Source organism: Kogia breviceps, chromosome 13, assembly GCF_026419965.1.
Source record: "Kogia breviceps isolate mKogBre1 chromosome 13, mKogBre1 haplotype 1, whole genome shotgun sequence".
Taxonomy (NCBI): Eukaryota; Metazoa; Chordata; class Mammalia; order Artiodactyla; family Physeteridae; genus Kogia; species Kogia breviceps.
The window spans coordinates 78,220,492-78,238,107 of NC_081322.1; the positions used below are offsets into that span (position 1 = coordinate 78,220,492).

Consider the following 17,616-nt stretch of genomic DNA (forward strand, 5'->3'; position numbering starts at 1 on the left):
AGGCATTCTACCTGGTGATGAAAGAGTAGCTGCTGTGCTTCAAACAAATTTTCAGTGTCCAAGATCTTCTCAGCTTCTTCCTGGACTTCCTTAGAGCCAGTCATTAACTCTTCAAGGGAACTTTTGACTATTTCTTTGTACTGGACACAGTCTCCAAAGTTGCTTAACATCTTTTCAACCTAGATTTTAATGAAAAATCAATCAATCAAACTGTTAGATTAGGGACATCTAATTTTCTATAGAGAATTTCAGATCTTTCAGAATCAGGGAACTTTGTCATCCAAGGGATCATTTTTTCCATGCTAGTTTATAAATGATTTCAAGAAATCCTGATAACTATTTATTATACTTTACATTCTTACATTATCTTCCCATGTACAAACTCATCAGATTCGTAAGACAACCTGGTCAGTAAAAATATTCTTTCGAGGGTAGACATGGCCCTACTAGAAATGGAGTAAGATGGGTTTGTATAATCTACAAAGGACTATAAACATTGAAATGTATATCAAGTTTAAAATGAGTAGATCTTGCCTGAAAGAGACTTTACTGGCCTGCTGACTCAACAGGAATATTTTATTATTACTAGCTATCAGTTATTTACTCTGTTCCAGGCACGGTACTAAGTGCTTTACATACACCATTGCATTCAATTCTTGACACCACCTTCTGGGGTAAGTATTTTTAGCCCTGTGTTACAAGTACATAAATCAAGGTCCAGAGATGTCAAATGACAAGCTCATGGTTACGTAGGAAATGGGGTATCAGAGTTAAGCTCTAGAACTGGGCTCATTTGACTCTCAAGCCTGGGTTCTTAACCTTAAACTGACCATGAAAGAATGCTTTTAGTAAGAGTCAAAGTGTGGATCTATAACCTTAGTACTTTAAAAAAAGATAGTTAACCTGAACTAACATCCAATAACGTCACAGACCATAAAGCAAACATCCTGCTCATCTTCCCCACCAATCTTCATATACATAAGTATCTGAGCTATTCTGTTTAAACTACACATTCTTTATAAAATTACTTGTTAAACTGCAACCCAAAGGAACCTTCCAGACTCTTCACCTCGAGCTGTCCATTTAGAGGATGAGTAAATGCTTTACCTCTGACAACAAAGTCCCAAGAGCCTTGAAGGAACTAGATAATTTTGCCAGCTCATCTCCTTGCTTTTGGGCTTCGGTCTCAGAAGAAACTTCAATCAAAATTTTAAGCCTGGATTTCAGCCAGCTGAGAGCCTCGCCTTTTTTGGTAACACCATTTCTGATCTCCTGGAATGAAAGAACACCTTTGATGAACAAAATACAACTGTGAATCATAACTTTCCAGAAAGAAAGCACTCAACCTAAGAAGGTTTGTAAGGTGGAGGTAGGAGAGCCAGGCATTCATTCACCAAGAGAATGCCTGCTTATTTCACTTTTTGTTCACATCTTTAACAACGTCTACAAGGGCTAGAAAGAAATGTTTCCCCAACTCCCATAACCAATGTGTAAAATCAGTACCCTGTGCCAAAAAATTACCTCCATAATTAGATGTCTATATATTTCCTTGATCACCACAAAGATGCTTCTAAAAGTACTGTAGAAGAATACGTGAAATTGGGAATTATATACTTTGTCACCTTATTTTCTGTGAGCTGGAAGGAATGTAGTATTTTTTTGAAAAACAAAAAGAGTCCTTTTTTAAATTAGTGGATTTCTCTTGTTGAACAATTTACTTGTTGAATATCATAATAGATGCCCTAAAGATTTATTTTAACTTCATTAACTCCTATTTTATGCCTCATTTTTGTTAGTTTTTGGAAGTCAATACCCCAGACGGTAAGAAGAACAAACAGGCACTCAGCTGAAATCCAAGAAGGGAGAATTGACTGGCCAAGATGATGCCAGAAAGACTCTGGGTCACAGCCCTTGTAGGTCCAGGGACCAGGGCAATGGTGATTGGGGCAGCCTCTCCCTCCTATACCAGCTTTGGGTAGATGAGAGCTGTGGCCTCCAACTGCTACAAGAGGGTCTTACATGGCAAACGCATACGGAGGAAAATGGTTGGTTTTAGAAGCAAGTGATTTCTTCATTCTAAGATGTGAATTTTTTTGGTACTATAACAGCAACCAATAGCAAATATAAATATGCTTCTACAGGTGTAGCATGATATCATTGAGTACCTTTAGCATTTAAGGGGATTATAAATTTAATAGGAAAAAATGGAAATCAGAGGATAGGAATAGAAAGGAAATAAATTCTCATTAACAGCAACTCTGTGACTTGCAAGGGTGCAAAATGCTGAAAGATAAAGAATGTTCACCATAGCATGTGTCTACAAAACCAAGAGCCAAGCCAAGAGGGAGAGGATTGCTGTGTGCCATTCACAGAATGCAAACTGGGTTCAGGCCTGAGGTTCTGTTGCCCTGGCTGGGTTTATTAGGCGGCACTCATGCTCACAGAGGCTGATCCAATCCAGGCTGAAAGTGACATAGAAATGATGCTTAGAGAGCTTGCTCAATTCCCTCATTTTCTATAACCTGGCTTTTGAGTAGCTGAAAATGTATAAAAACCTATAGGGTTCTTGTTTTCTATGACAGTTCTTAAATCTCTGCTGTGTTGTACACCCACGCATGCAATTTTCCTCTCAGGATTCTCCCGTTAGCTAAAGAGGCATTGGAGGCACCACTGAGGACGACTAAATCTCAAAGCTAACATGATTCCATAGAAAAAACCCCCTGCAGTTCTCCACAGTACCAGGAGAAGACTTAATTTAAGATAATTTTCAGGAAGTTAATTTTTTTATAGAAAGAAAACATCAGTTAGAGTGTTATCATTACATTTTTATTCATGGATATTTTCTAATAACAAAAAATGGCCCCAAACTTACCTCTACAGCACATTTAACCTCTCCATTGTTGGCAGCATCGATGGCCTTGTTCTTAATCCCCTTCAACTGGGTCTCCTTTGCAGATATCCAAGAGGAGAACTCAGAAATTCTGAAATAACACAGGGATTTTCTTATTAAAGGGAGAAAATATCCCCATGGTTAGAATACATTTTCTATTTTGAATTTATTTATGGAAATTTAGCAATCAACTGATTAGAAAATTGGTTAACAGATTTCATTCGACTGATGAGCAAAGTGATTAACAAATTTCCGGGCAATGGTTCCTTCCACAGGAGCGGCCACCCCTGGGCTCCGGCACTTGAAGGAAAGAGAAGGCAGGGCAGGTAGACCTCGGCGGCGGAGGAGGATGTGTCCTGGAGCCTGGGCACCTGAGAGTGAGGAAGGTGCTGCCTGAGGGCTGGCCTTACGTGTCTCCACCTGAGTGAGGCAGATGTCCCTTTTGGGGGATGTGAGGAAATCGGGGAGAAAGGGATTGCCTAATTCTGCTTCAAAGAGACCCCATCTGGGTCACTTGGAAGCACAGTGCTTCACCCTGTTTCTGACTGAAACTCATTCTTTAAATTAAATGAGGCATTTCTGTACTAGAGCACGCACACAGTCGTACCGTCTGATTATGTTTATTGCATGAGCTGAAACATACATCATGGCTTGTTTTGCAAAGATGTCTGAATTAACGGAATTAGCAAAGACTACATCCTTCTCTGGGAACAACCCCAAGACTACCTGCTGGCGTAATCCTTCCACTTGTCTGGGTTTTCCACCAGCTTCGCGTAGGTGCTGTCAATGGCAGCTCTGAGCTCCTTGAGGGTCACGTGACAGGTCTCAGGCGTGTTCCGTACAGCGTCCCGGACTGGGAGTTTCAGACACAGTTCTTCAATAAGCTGTAACCTTTTCTCACAGAGATGATGAGGACCCTTGTCACTGAAGAAGATCTAATGAGCAAGAAACGTTTTTATAATCCCTGTGAGAATCCACCCAAGACTTTCACATTTTCAGAGCAGATACTCATCTACTCTAGCAGTATAAAGTAATCAAGCTATTGAGTATTTTCAGACCCAAATGAAAATATCAGTTCTATGCTTGCAGGAACATTGGGACTTCGAGGGACTGCACTCAGGGTGTGTGCCACGTACCCTGTGCTCTTTGATGATCTTTTCGCTGCCTTCCTGGGGCACCAGCTTGGTCTCTCGGTCCAGCTCAGCTCTGCATTCTTCTACAGAAGCTAAGAACACGTTCTTCTCCACCTCGATCTTCAGGTGAAGCAAATGATATGGAGCTTCTCCTTGAAGATCCTACATGCCATGGGACGATAACGAAAAATAAGATACCATTTCTGTACATTTCCAACTGAAATGGCAGAAAACCTGAAATAGTCCCTTTAGGACCAATATGATTTAATCCCTATTGCCTGCATCGGGCTGCTGTGCTTTGTATTTTTCCAAGTGCCAGGACCACAGAAAATCTTTTCAGCCTGCTGTTAGTTGGGTGTTTCCACAGTGATTATTCTGCTTAATTTTTACAATAGCCCCACACGGTATTAATGTCCCTATTTTAAAGATTAGACCACTGAGGCTCAGGGTTAAGTAGAAAAACTGGATTTGAATCTAAATTTAAATCACACACCGATTCCACCTACCTTCTTCCTAGCATGTGTCCCTTTAAATTTTGTCAACAGCCCTGTGAGGTAGGAAGGACAGGTATTATACTCACTACACAAGGGAAGGAACTCAAGGAAACATTATCAGTGGAAAAGCCAGGATTAAGCAGCCCACAGCTCTGACCACCTGCCATGTCTTCTTTTCCTCGGAGCATACACTGAGAAAATGAGCAAGCCAGCACGCCAACAACGTGAAACTTTTTACATTCTTCTTGGATACAAACATAAGCTTCATCATTACCTTTAGTCCTACAATTTAACTTTAGCCAACCTGTCTCCTATGGATTTAAAAGATTATCTTTAAAATAAAACACTGATATAACTGATGAGAAAAATGAATTAGGGCTTTGGAAAGAATAGGACAGATTATATCCTAGAGAGCTTAAAAGTGTGCGTGTATGTAAAATAAAATACAGCCTTCAATTATAGTCTCTATTCCATAGTACATATGTGATAATGTTAAGCTGCAAAGACATCTTAAAAAGCCTGGATTGGGTTTCCCTGGTGGCGCAGTGGTTGGGAGTCCGCCTGCCGATGCAGGGGACGCGGGTTCATGCCCCGGTCCGGGAGGATCCCACGTGCCGCGGAGCAGCTGGGCCCGTGAGCCGTGGCCGCTGAGCCTGCGCGTCCGGAGCCTGTGCTCCGCAAAAGGAGGGGCCACAACAGTGAGAGGCCCGCGTACCGCAAAAAAAAAAAAAAAAAAAAAATCCTGGATTTCTTTAAGCATCTTATTTCTTTTAATTTTCAAATTGAGCAAGTAAAAAGGTATTTCTTTCTTTTAATTTTTATTGAAGCAGAGTTGATTGACAACACTGTGTTAGTTTCGGGTGTGCAGCAAAGTGATTCAGTTATACATACGTACATATATATCTCTTTTTTTCAGATTTTTTTTACCTTATAGTTTATTATAAAATATTGATTATAGTTGTTCCCTGTGCTATACAGTAGGTCCTTGTTGTTTTTTAAAAAAGGATTTCTTTAACTGTGTTTTTCTTATGCAAACGGCTGATTTTTTAGTCAACATTAATGAGATTAAAAAAAAAAAAAAAAAAAAATCCGGGGACTTCCCTGGTGGCGCAGTGGTTAAGAATCTGCCTGCCAATTCAGGGGCCAGGGGTTCGATCACTGGTCCTGGAAGATCTCACGTGCCGCGGAGCAACTAAGCCCGTGCACCACGACTACTGAGCCTGCGCTCTAGAGCCCGTGCTCCACAACAAGAGAAGCCACCACAAGGAGAAGGCCGCGCACCGCAACGAAGAGTAGCCCCCGCTCGCCGCAACTAGAGAAAGCCCGCGCGCAGCAAGGAAGACCCAACGCAGCCAAAGGAAAAAAAAGTTAAAAAAAAAAAAAAATCGAGAAGGTATCAACAACACGACCTGACAGAGAATGTTCTAGCTGCCTATCTTCTGGACCCGGTGACTCCTTCCTCTAGTACATATGAAATTCACCACTCAATATTCACTCAGAGCAGCACTGTCAAGCTGCTGCTTGAGCAGCTAGCTTCCTCCAGTCCGCCTCAAGGATGACACCTTCAAAGGGTCTCTGTTCTCCTGCAGCTGCTTCCCCTGACATGCAGATTCTCAAGCCGGCTTCCATGGGACAGGCCCGGCACACGACACTCCAGTCAGGCTGAACCCCGTGGATCCCTGCGTCCCTGCTGGCACACCCTCCGGCTTTCTTTCTTTGTCCCCATTGCCCCCAGATCTGCTGCTTCTTTAAGGTCCTAGCTCAAAACTAATTATCTGCTTCATTGTTTAGCTCTCTCCAAGTGGGCCCACTTCTCTCTTTCAAAGCTTTCATCAATATGTTGCCTACACGATATATTTTGGGGGACTTATTATTATACATTATACTTTTGTTATTTTGCAACTAATCATCTCCCTTATTGGAATCTAAGCTCTATGGGGGAAAAGGAATATGCTTTGCTCATCATTGAATCCTTAACCAATGTTTTTATTTATATGTTTCAAATCATAACAAGCTAAACCAGATGGCAAAATCCTTGAGAACTTCAAATATACATGGATATATATAATACATAATTACATATACTTATATAATGTAGATATTATGTTAGGTATGCTACTGAAATGGGAAATACTTCTTGTAATTTCAGTAGCACACCTAACATAACTAGGATGGGAAGAGTTTATGAAATGTTGCTGAAAAAGTTAAACACCTTGATGTTCCTGCCCCCAAAAATAATCAGGAAAAGAAAAAGAGTACTCGCAAGTACTATGATAAAACTGATGCTACTTAAAAATAACAAAATCCTATCATATTTTATCCTGTTTTATTCAAGTTCAGCTTTTTCAATGGGAAAAGTAACTATGACAGCTTTCCCTGATTTCTAAATTTCTCTGACAATTGAACCTTCACACCCTCATGCTCTCTCCCATCATCCAAGACAAACGACGCTCCCATGTTGTCCTGACTCACCTTCCACTGTTTGTGGAGCTTTCTAACGGCTTCCTGCAGGCCCTGCTGTTCCTGCTCAGGGAGAATGTCGGTGAGTTCATCACAAGCTTTCAGGAAAGCATTGAGCACCCTCTGATCCAGCTGACTGAAAAACTCCTGGCGTGGAGAGGGGGAAAGTGGTCAGGAGTGTTGGGTAGATAAAGGCAGTGTCAGACACTAGACAGTGAAGGAGTCACACTGCTAAACAAGCCTCTTAGCCAGTTGCTGCCCTCTTCAAACCTTCTGGGCGACTACCATTTTTCTTTCAGGAACTAACTATAATTATCTACAGTTATGAGTCAGAAATCATTCAACTAGGGCTTTTTATGTTTTAGAAAAAAATCTTGGCAGTTTTCACATTTGGTAGAATATTCTAGAAAGCCAATGAGAGATCCTAAAACCTTGATCCTACAGCGATAGAGTTTTCATTCCTCTCTGGTAAAAGAAGAGCTGAGTAGAAGCCAGGACTAATCCTCACAGTCCCTCCTCACTCCCTAATGGCAATGTGTTCCAGACCTTGCTGGCGCATTATGAGCCATTTCTGCATTCACACCAAGCACACACATGAGCACACATGCTGTAGACTGAATTGTGTTGCCCCCCGCCACCATCCCGTCCCACCAAATTCACATGTTGAAGCCCTAACCTGCAAGGTAATGATATTTGAAGGTGGGGCCTTGGGCACGTGGTTAGGTTTAGATGAGGTCATGAAGGTGGGTCCCTCATGAAGGAATTAGTGCCCTTATAAGGAGAGGAATTAAAGATCTTACTCTCTGCCATGTGAGGACACAGCGAGAAGGTGACCATCTGCATATAAGGAAGAGTCCTCACCAGAACACAGCCAGGCTAGTACCCTAATCATAGACTGCTAGTCTCCAGAACTGAGAAAATAAATCCCTGTTGCTTAAGCCACGCAGCCTGTGTATTTTTTATGGTAGCCCAAGCAGACAAATACAACATGTGCACAAATACACATGACTAAGTCTCACAAAGTCACATGACTAAGTCTCACAAAGTCTCAGGATTATGTATGCAGAGATATTTTGAAACAACAGTGATTCAAAAGTAAGTACTGCATAGTAGAGGTGTATAAACTTGAACGAGATGGATGGTCACAGACCTTAACCCTAAATCCAGTCAGCCACATCACAAATACATTGCATTTGTCCTTTGAGAGTGTGTTTTATACAAATATCCACTGAAATTTCAGGAAACGTAACTCAAAATATATGTTCTCAGAGGGCCCATCATCTCCATACACCATTTAACAGATTACTCATATTTGCAATACTGACATGATTTAAATGAGTATGATGAACAAGGGGATGGCTTCACAATACTGGGTCAAGTTGTAGATCAGCTATGGAATTTCAAGTGACATGGTATCTATACTGTGATATGGTAGATTTATGAAATGAGCACAAAGACATAGCCATCCACCTAAAGTTATCTCTTAAAAAGAATACGTTAGTTATGAAAGAGTTTTTCAGCTAAATAACGAATTAGTAGTTTGGAGAGCCTGAGTTATTTATCCCGTTATTCTCTACTACTCCAGGGGCTTAAGAATGGCCAATTATAAGGCAGCTCATCAACTGCTCTTGAGGTTCTTTTTGCTGCCATTTCTGTGGGTCTCATACGTAAAAAGTTTCTGCCTTCCTAACTCATTTCTCCCCCCTCCCATCCCCCCTCTTCTTTCCCCCCCTCCTCCTCTTCCTCCTCCTCATCCTCCATCTTTTTCCCACTCTCTCTCTCTTTCTCTCTCTCTCTCTCCTTCTCTGTATTAGATCTTTATGCTCTTTTTATTTTTCCTCCAAGATGGTCTGCCCACACCTCCAGGTCAAGGGCCCACATGGGATGCACTCACGGTGTGTCTCCTCAGGAGGTCTTCTGGATTCCCCTTTTCCTGCATGCCCTCCTGAGCAATCCTCAGCACCTTCTCCAACTCTGCTCGAGACTCCTCAAACTTCTTCATCAAGCGGCTGTTGGTTTCCACATGTTTCTTCCAATCTCCAGTCTTCTTTACCATATTCTTGATTTAAAAAATAATCATAATGGGATATTGATCTCTCATTATTGAAAATATCATTTTGTTAAAGAGTATTGTTTCTTTCAAAAAACACTTGGAAAGAATACATTTCATTATGATGAGAATAATCAACCCTCTTAAATATTAATTAATATTAGAGAAAGAAGAAGTAAAATTATTGGTTTCCAAACACCAGCAGATGAAGCATTTACCAAGAGTGAAGACGTAAAACGCGATGATTACATGTCCTCCTTCCTGGAATTTTCCCTAGTTCACATCTCTAAAGCAGGCAGAGAACTTACCTGAAAAGCAACATGCCCATCTGCAATCTTTCTCTGTAGCTTTGTCTGATCAAAATGCTTTAGCACGTTGCTCAAAGTCACAAACTTTTGAACACTATGACTGCCTTTCTCAATTTGAGTCATGGCTTTCTTACAGCCTTCTTGACAAGCTAATAGTTCCTACAGGGAAAGGAAACCCACAACAATAGTATTTAAAAGGGCAAGAAAGAAAGAGAGTAACCATTACAAAACAATAAGAACAGCATTATATAGCTTTTAGGCTTTTAATCAGCAATAAGTAAAATCGAAAGTACAGAGAAGTATTGCTTTTCAGAAGAGCACAGTTTTAAGCAATCACTGAAATCAGTGCTTTTTACATGAGGCATTTAAATGTCACATTGAGTTTTCTGAATTTTTTTACATTTCATGCCCATCTTAATAATATCCAGAGGATAACAGAGCATCAAAATTGTTATCTGCCTAGTACCTGCATTCCTCCAACCAACTAATAGGCCCATAATTTATTGAAAGGACAATAATGAAATCAATCTACATAACAGGTTATAATCTGACTCAATAAATTTAATACCAATGCACATTATAAATACTTTACTGAAAGTCAGATGCAGCAGATTATATATCATTCTGTACCCTAAAATACACAACATTTGAATTCCTAAGGTTCAAAAGCTATCAACCTCGTTAATAAAATGGTGGACCCCAGATCCTAACAAAAAAGGCAGCAGACCAAAGGGCCTGGGACGACTTGGCAATTGTCACACATTTGCAGATGAGAAGCAGTGGTGACTCACAGGCCCTTCCATCTCTGATTGTAACGTAGGATCCTGGCTATTTCTGTGCTAGACAGCATGGAAGCTATTCAGCTCAGCCTGAGGCAAGCAGTCATTTTTTGACTTGAATCCACACCATTTGCCCTTCAACATCCTTAACTGCTTTGAAAAAATATTTCAAACTGGTTATTTGGATACCAGTTTGGGTAACTTAGATGCAAATATTAAGAGCAAGGTTTCTATTTTGTTTTGGGAAAACAGAGTAAGGACACACTTTTTCCTTTTGAAGATTTAGGAGATAAAAGAGTAACATATGTTAGAAAACTCTTATTAAGTATTATTAATATTTATTATTATTAATATATTAAATATAATTTTAATCATGGAAGGATTCTTTGATGGCAACTTATAGCAGTTTGGGAACATAAGAAATGGCACTGTGACTTCAAAATGAAAAACAATTTTTATCCAATATAATGAGAACCCATTAAAATAGGGCTTGGTGGTAAAATCATTTTGGCTTACCATTAATAATAATAATAATAAATATTAGTTGCCACCAGTTATAGAGTATGTGCTCTAATGGGTTAGTCACATTATAGAATATCTAATGTAATCTCCACGAGAAGTTCTCGACTTAGGTACTACCACCCCCATTTTAAGGTGAGGAAATAAAGCTAATCAAGGCTTTGTAATTTGCTGTATCAGATCTGAATACCTGTCTGACTCACGTCAGATACTCTCTGCTCTTTCTGCTAAGTGACACTGCCTTCCTTCCATGAATCTATTTCGATGGTAACAGTGGCAAACCTTTTACCCATCAGGTTTCACCCTCCTCTGATGCATAAGTTGATTTATAATAAACCAACTAAATAAGTGAATTAACTGCCACACTCAGTAGGAGGTTGTTCTGCATACAGATCTGCTTACTAAAAATAAGACAAAGACAAATGATTAGTACTCCAAATATATTTCCAGAATTTTATGGTCATGTAAACAGCCCTAGTCCTAGAGGCAAGAAAAGATCTCATAAGACACAAATGATAGATACTGGCTAGAAATGGAATGCATTTATTTATTTTTTATATAGCTAAATATATACAATTTAAAATTAATCTGTAAAATTTTTATCTATATAAATATACCTATATATAAATATCGAGAGATATAGAATTTTTATTTTATCTATGGTGGATAGGGTTTTCATCTTTAGACATGTGTTTTTCTTTTGAGTTGCCAGGACTAGTCTAGAAAAAGGTTTCTTGTCCTGTCACTGAATTTCTATCATTATATGCACCTCTGTCTTATCACACACGCATTAAATTAACTCCGTCTCGTGAAGGGGACTTTTCCTTACCTGACGTTTCTGTTTAAAAAGAGCACTTGATTGTGCCTCGTGCTCAAGAACTGTCATAATTTCATCGATTTTCCCAAGTGAGTCATAAAAGACCGTCATCTGCTTTTCTAATTCTTCCAACGGTAACAGCAGCTGCTGAGACTCATAAAGGAGTGGAGGGTAACAGTCTTTGACCTTTAAAAATGCAAAGACAAAAGTTCCATTAAAGGCCATTAAGGACCATAGCTCTCAGGAATGTTTTCTTCAGGATAGGGTCATTTTGGGCTTTAAGAGCTCCAGTGACATTCTTTAATATTTTCTGTGTATTATTAAATTTTGATGTAAAAAAAACCACTACTGCTATACCACTGAGATAAGTAAATGCTATGGAGTTTTCTCATGAAAATTCATCTAAATCGTCCATCTGGATAGCACTTGCTCATCTAAATGATGTTAGCGAACCAGATGGCATCAAATTCCACTTCATAAACTCTGAAACCCATCTTCCCTTTGGCCTCAGAAGCTGACCTAAGACAGTCATGAATTACATTATCTAGACCAACTTGCACCTTCCAACTTTATTTTCAAGAACTCTACTACTTGATCCCTTAACTGGAGACAAACTTACAAACGTGTTGACTCATTCTTCCCAGAGAGGCCCTGTGCTTTCCTAACCTCCTCCTGGCCCCGCACTCATTCACAAAGGCTCTCACGCAAGAACATGTCTCTCTAGTCTGAATTGGCCCAGCCGTCCTCTGTTACTTGTCTTTAAAAAAAAAAAATGCTGTTAGTTTATACACCTGCATTGTCTTTATCTTCATGATGAGCTCCTGGAGATGAAGATCTCCATAAAGTGTCTGCCTTGTCACATTTATGTCGGAATCCAGCACCTCATACGATCCTGCAAGAACTTCCCGGCCCCCTCATTTTATTTAGAGTTTCTCCCAAAGCATTACTTTTGGAAACCAAGAAAGGAAATTAAGTACTCATTAGTAGACCATTTGTTTTTTTCCTTACATTATCATTATCCTCATGCTCTTGGATGCACTGCCTGAAGGAGAAAATCATCTAAAGAATGCTACTGTCCTATGGCCACAAGGCTCAGCTAAAATTACTGAACGAAATAGAGAGCACCTCCTGACATGCATAAAAATCAGTGTGCTTTAGAAATCTTCCCTAGATACGACAGGACACTTACCAAGATGCTACATCTAATGCAGCAATTAAGAAAGCATGATGACTTACGTGTGTCTAAAAGAGTACTTTGCTTTCTCAGAAGTTTCCATAAATCACTAAACCTGACCTAGGCTAAGATGTGCCCGCCCAAGACAGGGCTCTAAAGGCTGCTTGAAGGTGACAAGTTGTTGACTCCAAATTGTACCCAATCTTTATAAATAATCTTAACTTGATTGTTTGAAAGAATTTAAAATTAGCATTCTACTATATTCCAGTTTGACCAAATTTTCTTATCTTTCATGGCCATGATTATTCTTATTTTCATCTATCTCACTTATTCCTCTTTCATTAATTCTCCACAGCCGGTTTCATATTGGCTATATTCTCTTTCTACTTTTCCTCTCCTAATTCACAGGGTTTTCTGCTATTTTTTCCTTTGTTGTCCAATTCTTCATTATGAAATTTTTCTATTCACCTATATAATCACTCCTTTCTTTCACCAGATATTAATTACACAATCTAAGTGGACTTTGCCAGCAGAATCATCTTCATAACATTCAACTTTAGATAGATAAAAAATCCCAGTGAGACTTCCAAACTCTTAAGGAAAAGCCCTCAATAGAACAGAAAAGGCTTATGGCTAGTACTTGATATTCACTGAGCCTCCTGCACAGAAGTGGCATAAATGTATATATCTTAAATCCGAGGTAGCTCTGCGAGAGGAAGGGGGAGAATCGTCACTGCACTGTGGTTGTGTAAGTAGAAAATAGCATAAATAATCTTAGAGTGGACGTACGTCAAATGCATCTCAATAAAAGGTATTTGGGAATTCTTTCTCATTTAAATATATGATGTCTTCCTCCCCCTTCTTCCCGCTTTGTTTTATCACTTTCAACTGGTCCTCTGTCCTCCCAGAGGAGGCCTATCTTTCTATTAAAATACAGCTACTAGTACTTCTAAATTAATAAAGCTAATGCTTGGTATCAGCTCCATAGTTTCATTTTTAAAACTCATGACAAAGTTACTAGATGAAGAATCCCAGTAAGAAATAAAAACATGATCTGCTAACAAATAAGTGATTTGCCCACAGTGACAGAGAACGAGAAAGGTGAGCTGGAGGCAGTGTTGGTCCCGCACAGAGTGTCACGCTTTAAAATATTTTCCCGGGCTTCCCTGGTGGCGCAGTGGTTGAGAGTCCGCCTGCCGATGCAGGGGACACGGGTTCGTGCCCCGGTCCGGGAGGATCCCACATGCTGCGGAGCGGCTGGGCCCGTGAGCCGTGGCCGCTGAGCCTGCGCGTCCGGAGCCCGTGCTCCGCAAAGGGAGAGGCCACAGCAATGAGAGGCCCGCGTAAGAAAACAAAGAAAAAAAATATTTTCCCACCTTGGTTAGCTGCTCTTTGAGCCCAGACATGGTTGCAAACATTTCGTTAGCTTCTTCTGGGGAGATCTCTTTGCTAATGAGGTGTGCTGTCTTTGTAATCATCTTATACTGAGCATCCATCACAGGCACCCTCTGCTCAATATCCTACATGAATCATTGAAACAGCTACATTACCACATGATACATTTCCTCTTAATTTCAAGATTCGACAACTGGACACAAATCAGTATGCACTGAATAAAACTCTAGACCTGTCATCATCTTTTGGAGATTCCAATGACTACTTTCCTTCATTACTAGCATATGATATACTAGTAATATCATACAAATAAATGTTTCCTTTAAAAGTCACCATAATCCTTAAGCTAACCTAAAGATAAACTGAGGTAATCTTTACACTTTCAAAATACGTATGTTAGTGTAGTATGTAAACATCATATCAGGTAAATGCATGTTAACAATTTGGGACAATTCCTCTGATTTTAAAAATTAAACAACTTTTTCTTTAAAAAAAGTAATACATTGTCATTGTAGAAATTTATAAATTAGAGATAATAAGTTAAAGAAAATTTAATACAGTCTTCTCACACCACAGCCAACATCCTTACCACCACAAGACTCTGCTAAAATGACTGAACAAAATTAGTATTTTTCCTGTGTGTTTACACCCATTTTTTATTTTTACAAAAAAATGATGATACTATTTTTGCTTTCCTTACTTAATAGTATATTGGAAAAGCCTTTCTATGTCATTAATATTCTTCCACTACTTCATTTTTGAGAGCTGCAGGGTATTCAAAATATGTAAACAGCACAATTCATTTAGCAAATCCTTTATCATTGGAGGCATTTATGTAGAGGTGTTAACTCCAGACGTCTGTTTTTTCCTAGTACTTTATAATTTGATTGTAGAAAATAAAAAATCTCAATGAAAAAACTATTTTGAAGTTACTCTATGGTCGATAAACCTCTTCAAAGAATTCAAATAGTTTTTTTTATGAGAGGTGCAAATCAGGATATGTACACATGTCAAAATGATGTCAAGGAGACAGAAACAGCTTTTGCAATGGCCTAAGTAACTTCACTGATCTTTCTATTCACAGTAGAATTGTTTTTTCACTTTGTGTTCTGGAAAATCAGCTCACCTCTAAGTCTTGAATTAATAATTTGACATTAATAAAAGAGACTTCCAAGGGCTCTGAAAGTTTCCTAAGGGCTTCAGTTGCAAAGTCAGACAGGGTAGTAACACAATCGGTGTATTCTTTCTTCATTCTGTCCAACTCATCAGCTCGAGCATACTGTTAAGAAAAGGGAGGGGGGCAACATCGAAAACCATTAAGCCAAGACTCTGGAAGCTTGTAACTTTCACTTCTACATACTCTCTGGAATGGTTAGGTGGTAGGAAAGACTCTAATTCCTGATCCTTATTTTAGATACACTTGAAGTCAGTCCAATTACTGTGAAAAGAAGAAAGGAACTAGCAGAGAAGCAATGAATTATGATTTGATGCATGAATCATTCCATATAAGTAGGCTCCATATGTCAACATAATCCTTAATCAAGCTTTACATTTCTGTTATGTTCCTCCATTACAAATGGGAGAGAATAAAGGGCCAAATAGAAACATAACAGTTCTAAACACATCTGTACTCTGCCTTAATAAGCCCATGCTATAACAATAAAAGAGTCTCTAAACAGACTGTTTATCACAATATTTATGACGCACCCATGTTCTAGGCATAAACAGATTTGAAAAACATACTTGCTTGACTTCCATAAACAACTCTCTCCATCGTCCATTTAGCAACAGTAACTGCTGTTTGAGATCACGGGAAACCATCTCATCACATGTTTCAATCAGAAAATTACCAGCATCGTTCATGGCAGTGTGCTGCTGTATCCAATGAGGCAAATTTCGAAAAAAATCCTAAACAAGAAGCAATGCACACTACTGTAAACCATAAACCAAAAGTTAATAAATGGTATGAAAGTAACCGGACTAAGAGAAATATCTTTGCTCTAAAATTTGCGCAAATTTTAAGGTGAATCCTAAATCTCTTTCAAAATGGAAATTTTTAATAAAGAAGGTCAAAAATATGAACTAGAAACGCTGAATGTCTTTTTATAAGAATATATGCAATATCTTTTGCTAAAGACAAAACAAAACATGATGACCATTTTGTTATTCCTATTTTAGAGAGGAAAAAGCTGAATTTCTGTGAGTGTAAGGGACTTGTGCCTATAATCTTAAGGCTAGTAAATACCAGTGCCAAAGTCATATAAAAGGCATACTATTTTAGGGAAATATATAGCTGTCTTAAAAATCGTTTGACCTGTTACTTTTGATTTTATTCTATTTTATTTTATTTTTTGGCTGCACCATGCGGCTTGTGGGATCTTAGTTCCCTAACCAGGGATCGAACACATGCCCTCTCGTGCCTCAGCAGTGAAAGCGCAGAGTCCTAACCACTGGACCGCCAGAGAATTCCCAACTTTTGATTTTAAAATCTGAATACTGTACATGAAGATAATTAACACTCACAGAGATAAACCCTTGAAGGAAAAAATTAAATTATCTGGGCCAAGAACACAATACAATGACATCCTTCCTTATTTAAGGTTACACACTTGGCTATGGAACAGCTTCCACCTGATTTCAAATTAAATGCATATGTGCACGTGCATACATACACATATAGACCACGGTAAAAACCAAGGACACCAAAGATAATTCAAAATCGATTTCCTAAGCCATGTGCAGGAGGACTTCCTAGATAAATCGATGAGAACAATTCTGTTTCTGGTGGCTATACTCCCTTGGATGAAATTAACACATGACGTCTACTAGGGCACTGCCAGTCTAATCAGAAAAGCCAAAATCTGTGTGGGTTACAGTTGCTCAGCTACACAAAAATACTTAATCTCTATGAAATATAGAATGGGAAAACAAAAAAATTATACATCTACTTGTACAACACAATAACAGAAGAACCAATCTTGCGTGACAAGCAGTAATTCTATTATAAGTACTATACTTCTTCATGGGAATCTGGCATTTTAATCTTTTACATACATATAAATTGTTTTTCCATGAGAAAAATACCAAGCTCCGATTAAGAAGTGTATACACAGAAATCAGTCCATTTCATGGGATCTTTTAATGCAAATGATATTGAAGTAAAAGTTAACTCTTGCAAAAACAAACACACACTCCTGTAACCGGAGGAAAAAAAAATCACTCCTACCGAGAATAAGATCACTGACTGAGGGTTGATAAAAATCCAAGAGAGAATAGCCAAAGAGACAAAAATGTAGTGACCCATCTGTGGAACCAGTGTATATGCCATCACACAGATTTAGTACTACTTTAGCTAAAGTTGTTTTCATCTTCTCTTAAATTAGGAAATCCTCAAAGGCTGTGCACTGGACCTGCCCCTTCAAGCCCAGACCTTACTGTGTGTATAGCACCCTCGGCTGCCTACTGGGTTTGGCCACTGCGCCACGGGTTACTGCTCTTCTGAACGCAAAAGTCACACACTGTTTTAACATAACTTTTATGAAGCAGCGTATTTCTTGGTCTAAAATAATTTAATAACCAGAAAATGCAGCTTTTCAG

The 17,616-nt window shown here is 39.0% G+C and overlaps 1 protein-coding gene across 1 annotated transcript in view; it reads right to left on the bottom strand.

Moving 5' to 3' along the window:
• The window catches only part of SYNE1 (spectrin repeat containing nuclear envelope protein 1), a 451,782-nt gene that overhangs the window by 289,022 nt on the left and 145,144 nt on the right, over window positions 1–17,616 (bottom strand). The window contains exons 19-30 of the mRNA XM_067011034.1: window positions 15,763–15,927; window positions 15,146–15,298; window positions 14,001–14,144; window positions 11,463–11,636; window positions 9,336–9,494; window positions 8,872–9,036; window positions 6,990–7,124; window positions 4,027–4,185; window positions 3,617–3,825; window positions 2,873–2,981; window positions 1,108–1,272; window positions 12–179 (exon numbers count right to left, since the gene is read on the bottom strand). Of these exons, the coding sequence (XP_066867135.1) occupies window positions 12–179; window positions 1,108–1,272; window positions 2,873–2,981; window positions 3,617–3,825; window positions 4,027–4,185; window positions 6,990–7,124; window positions 8,872–9,036; window positions 9,336–9,494; window positions 11,463–11,636; window positions 14,001–14,144; window positions 15,146–15,298; window positions 15,763–15,927 (1,905 nt within the window). The remainder of the gene's footprint in view (window positions 1–11; window positions 180–1,107; window positions 1,273–2,872; window positions 2,982–3,616; window positions 3,826–4,026; window positions 4,186–6,989; window positions 7,125–8,871; window positions 9,037–9,335; window positions 9,495–11,462; window positions 11,637–14,000; window positions 14,145–15,145; window positions 15,299–15,762; window positions 15,928–17,616) is intronic.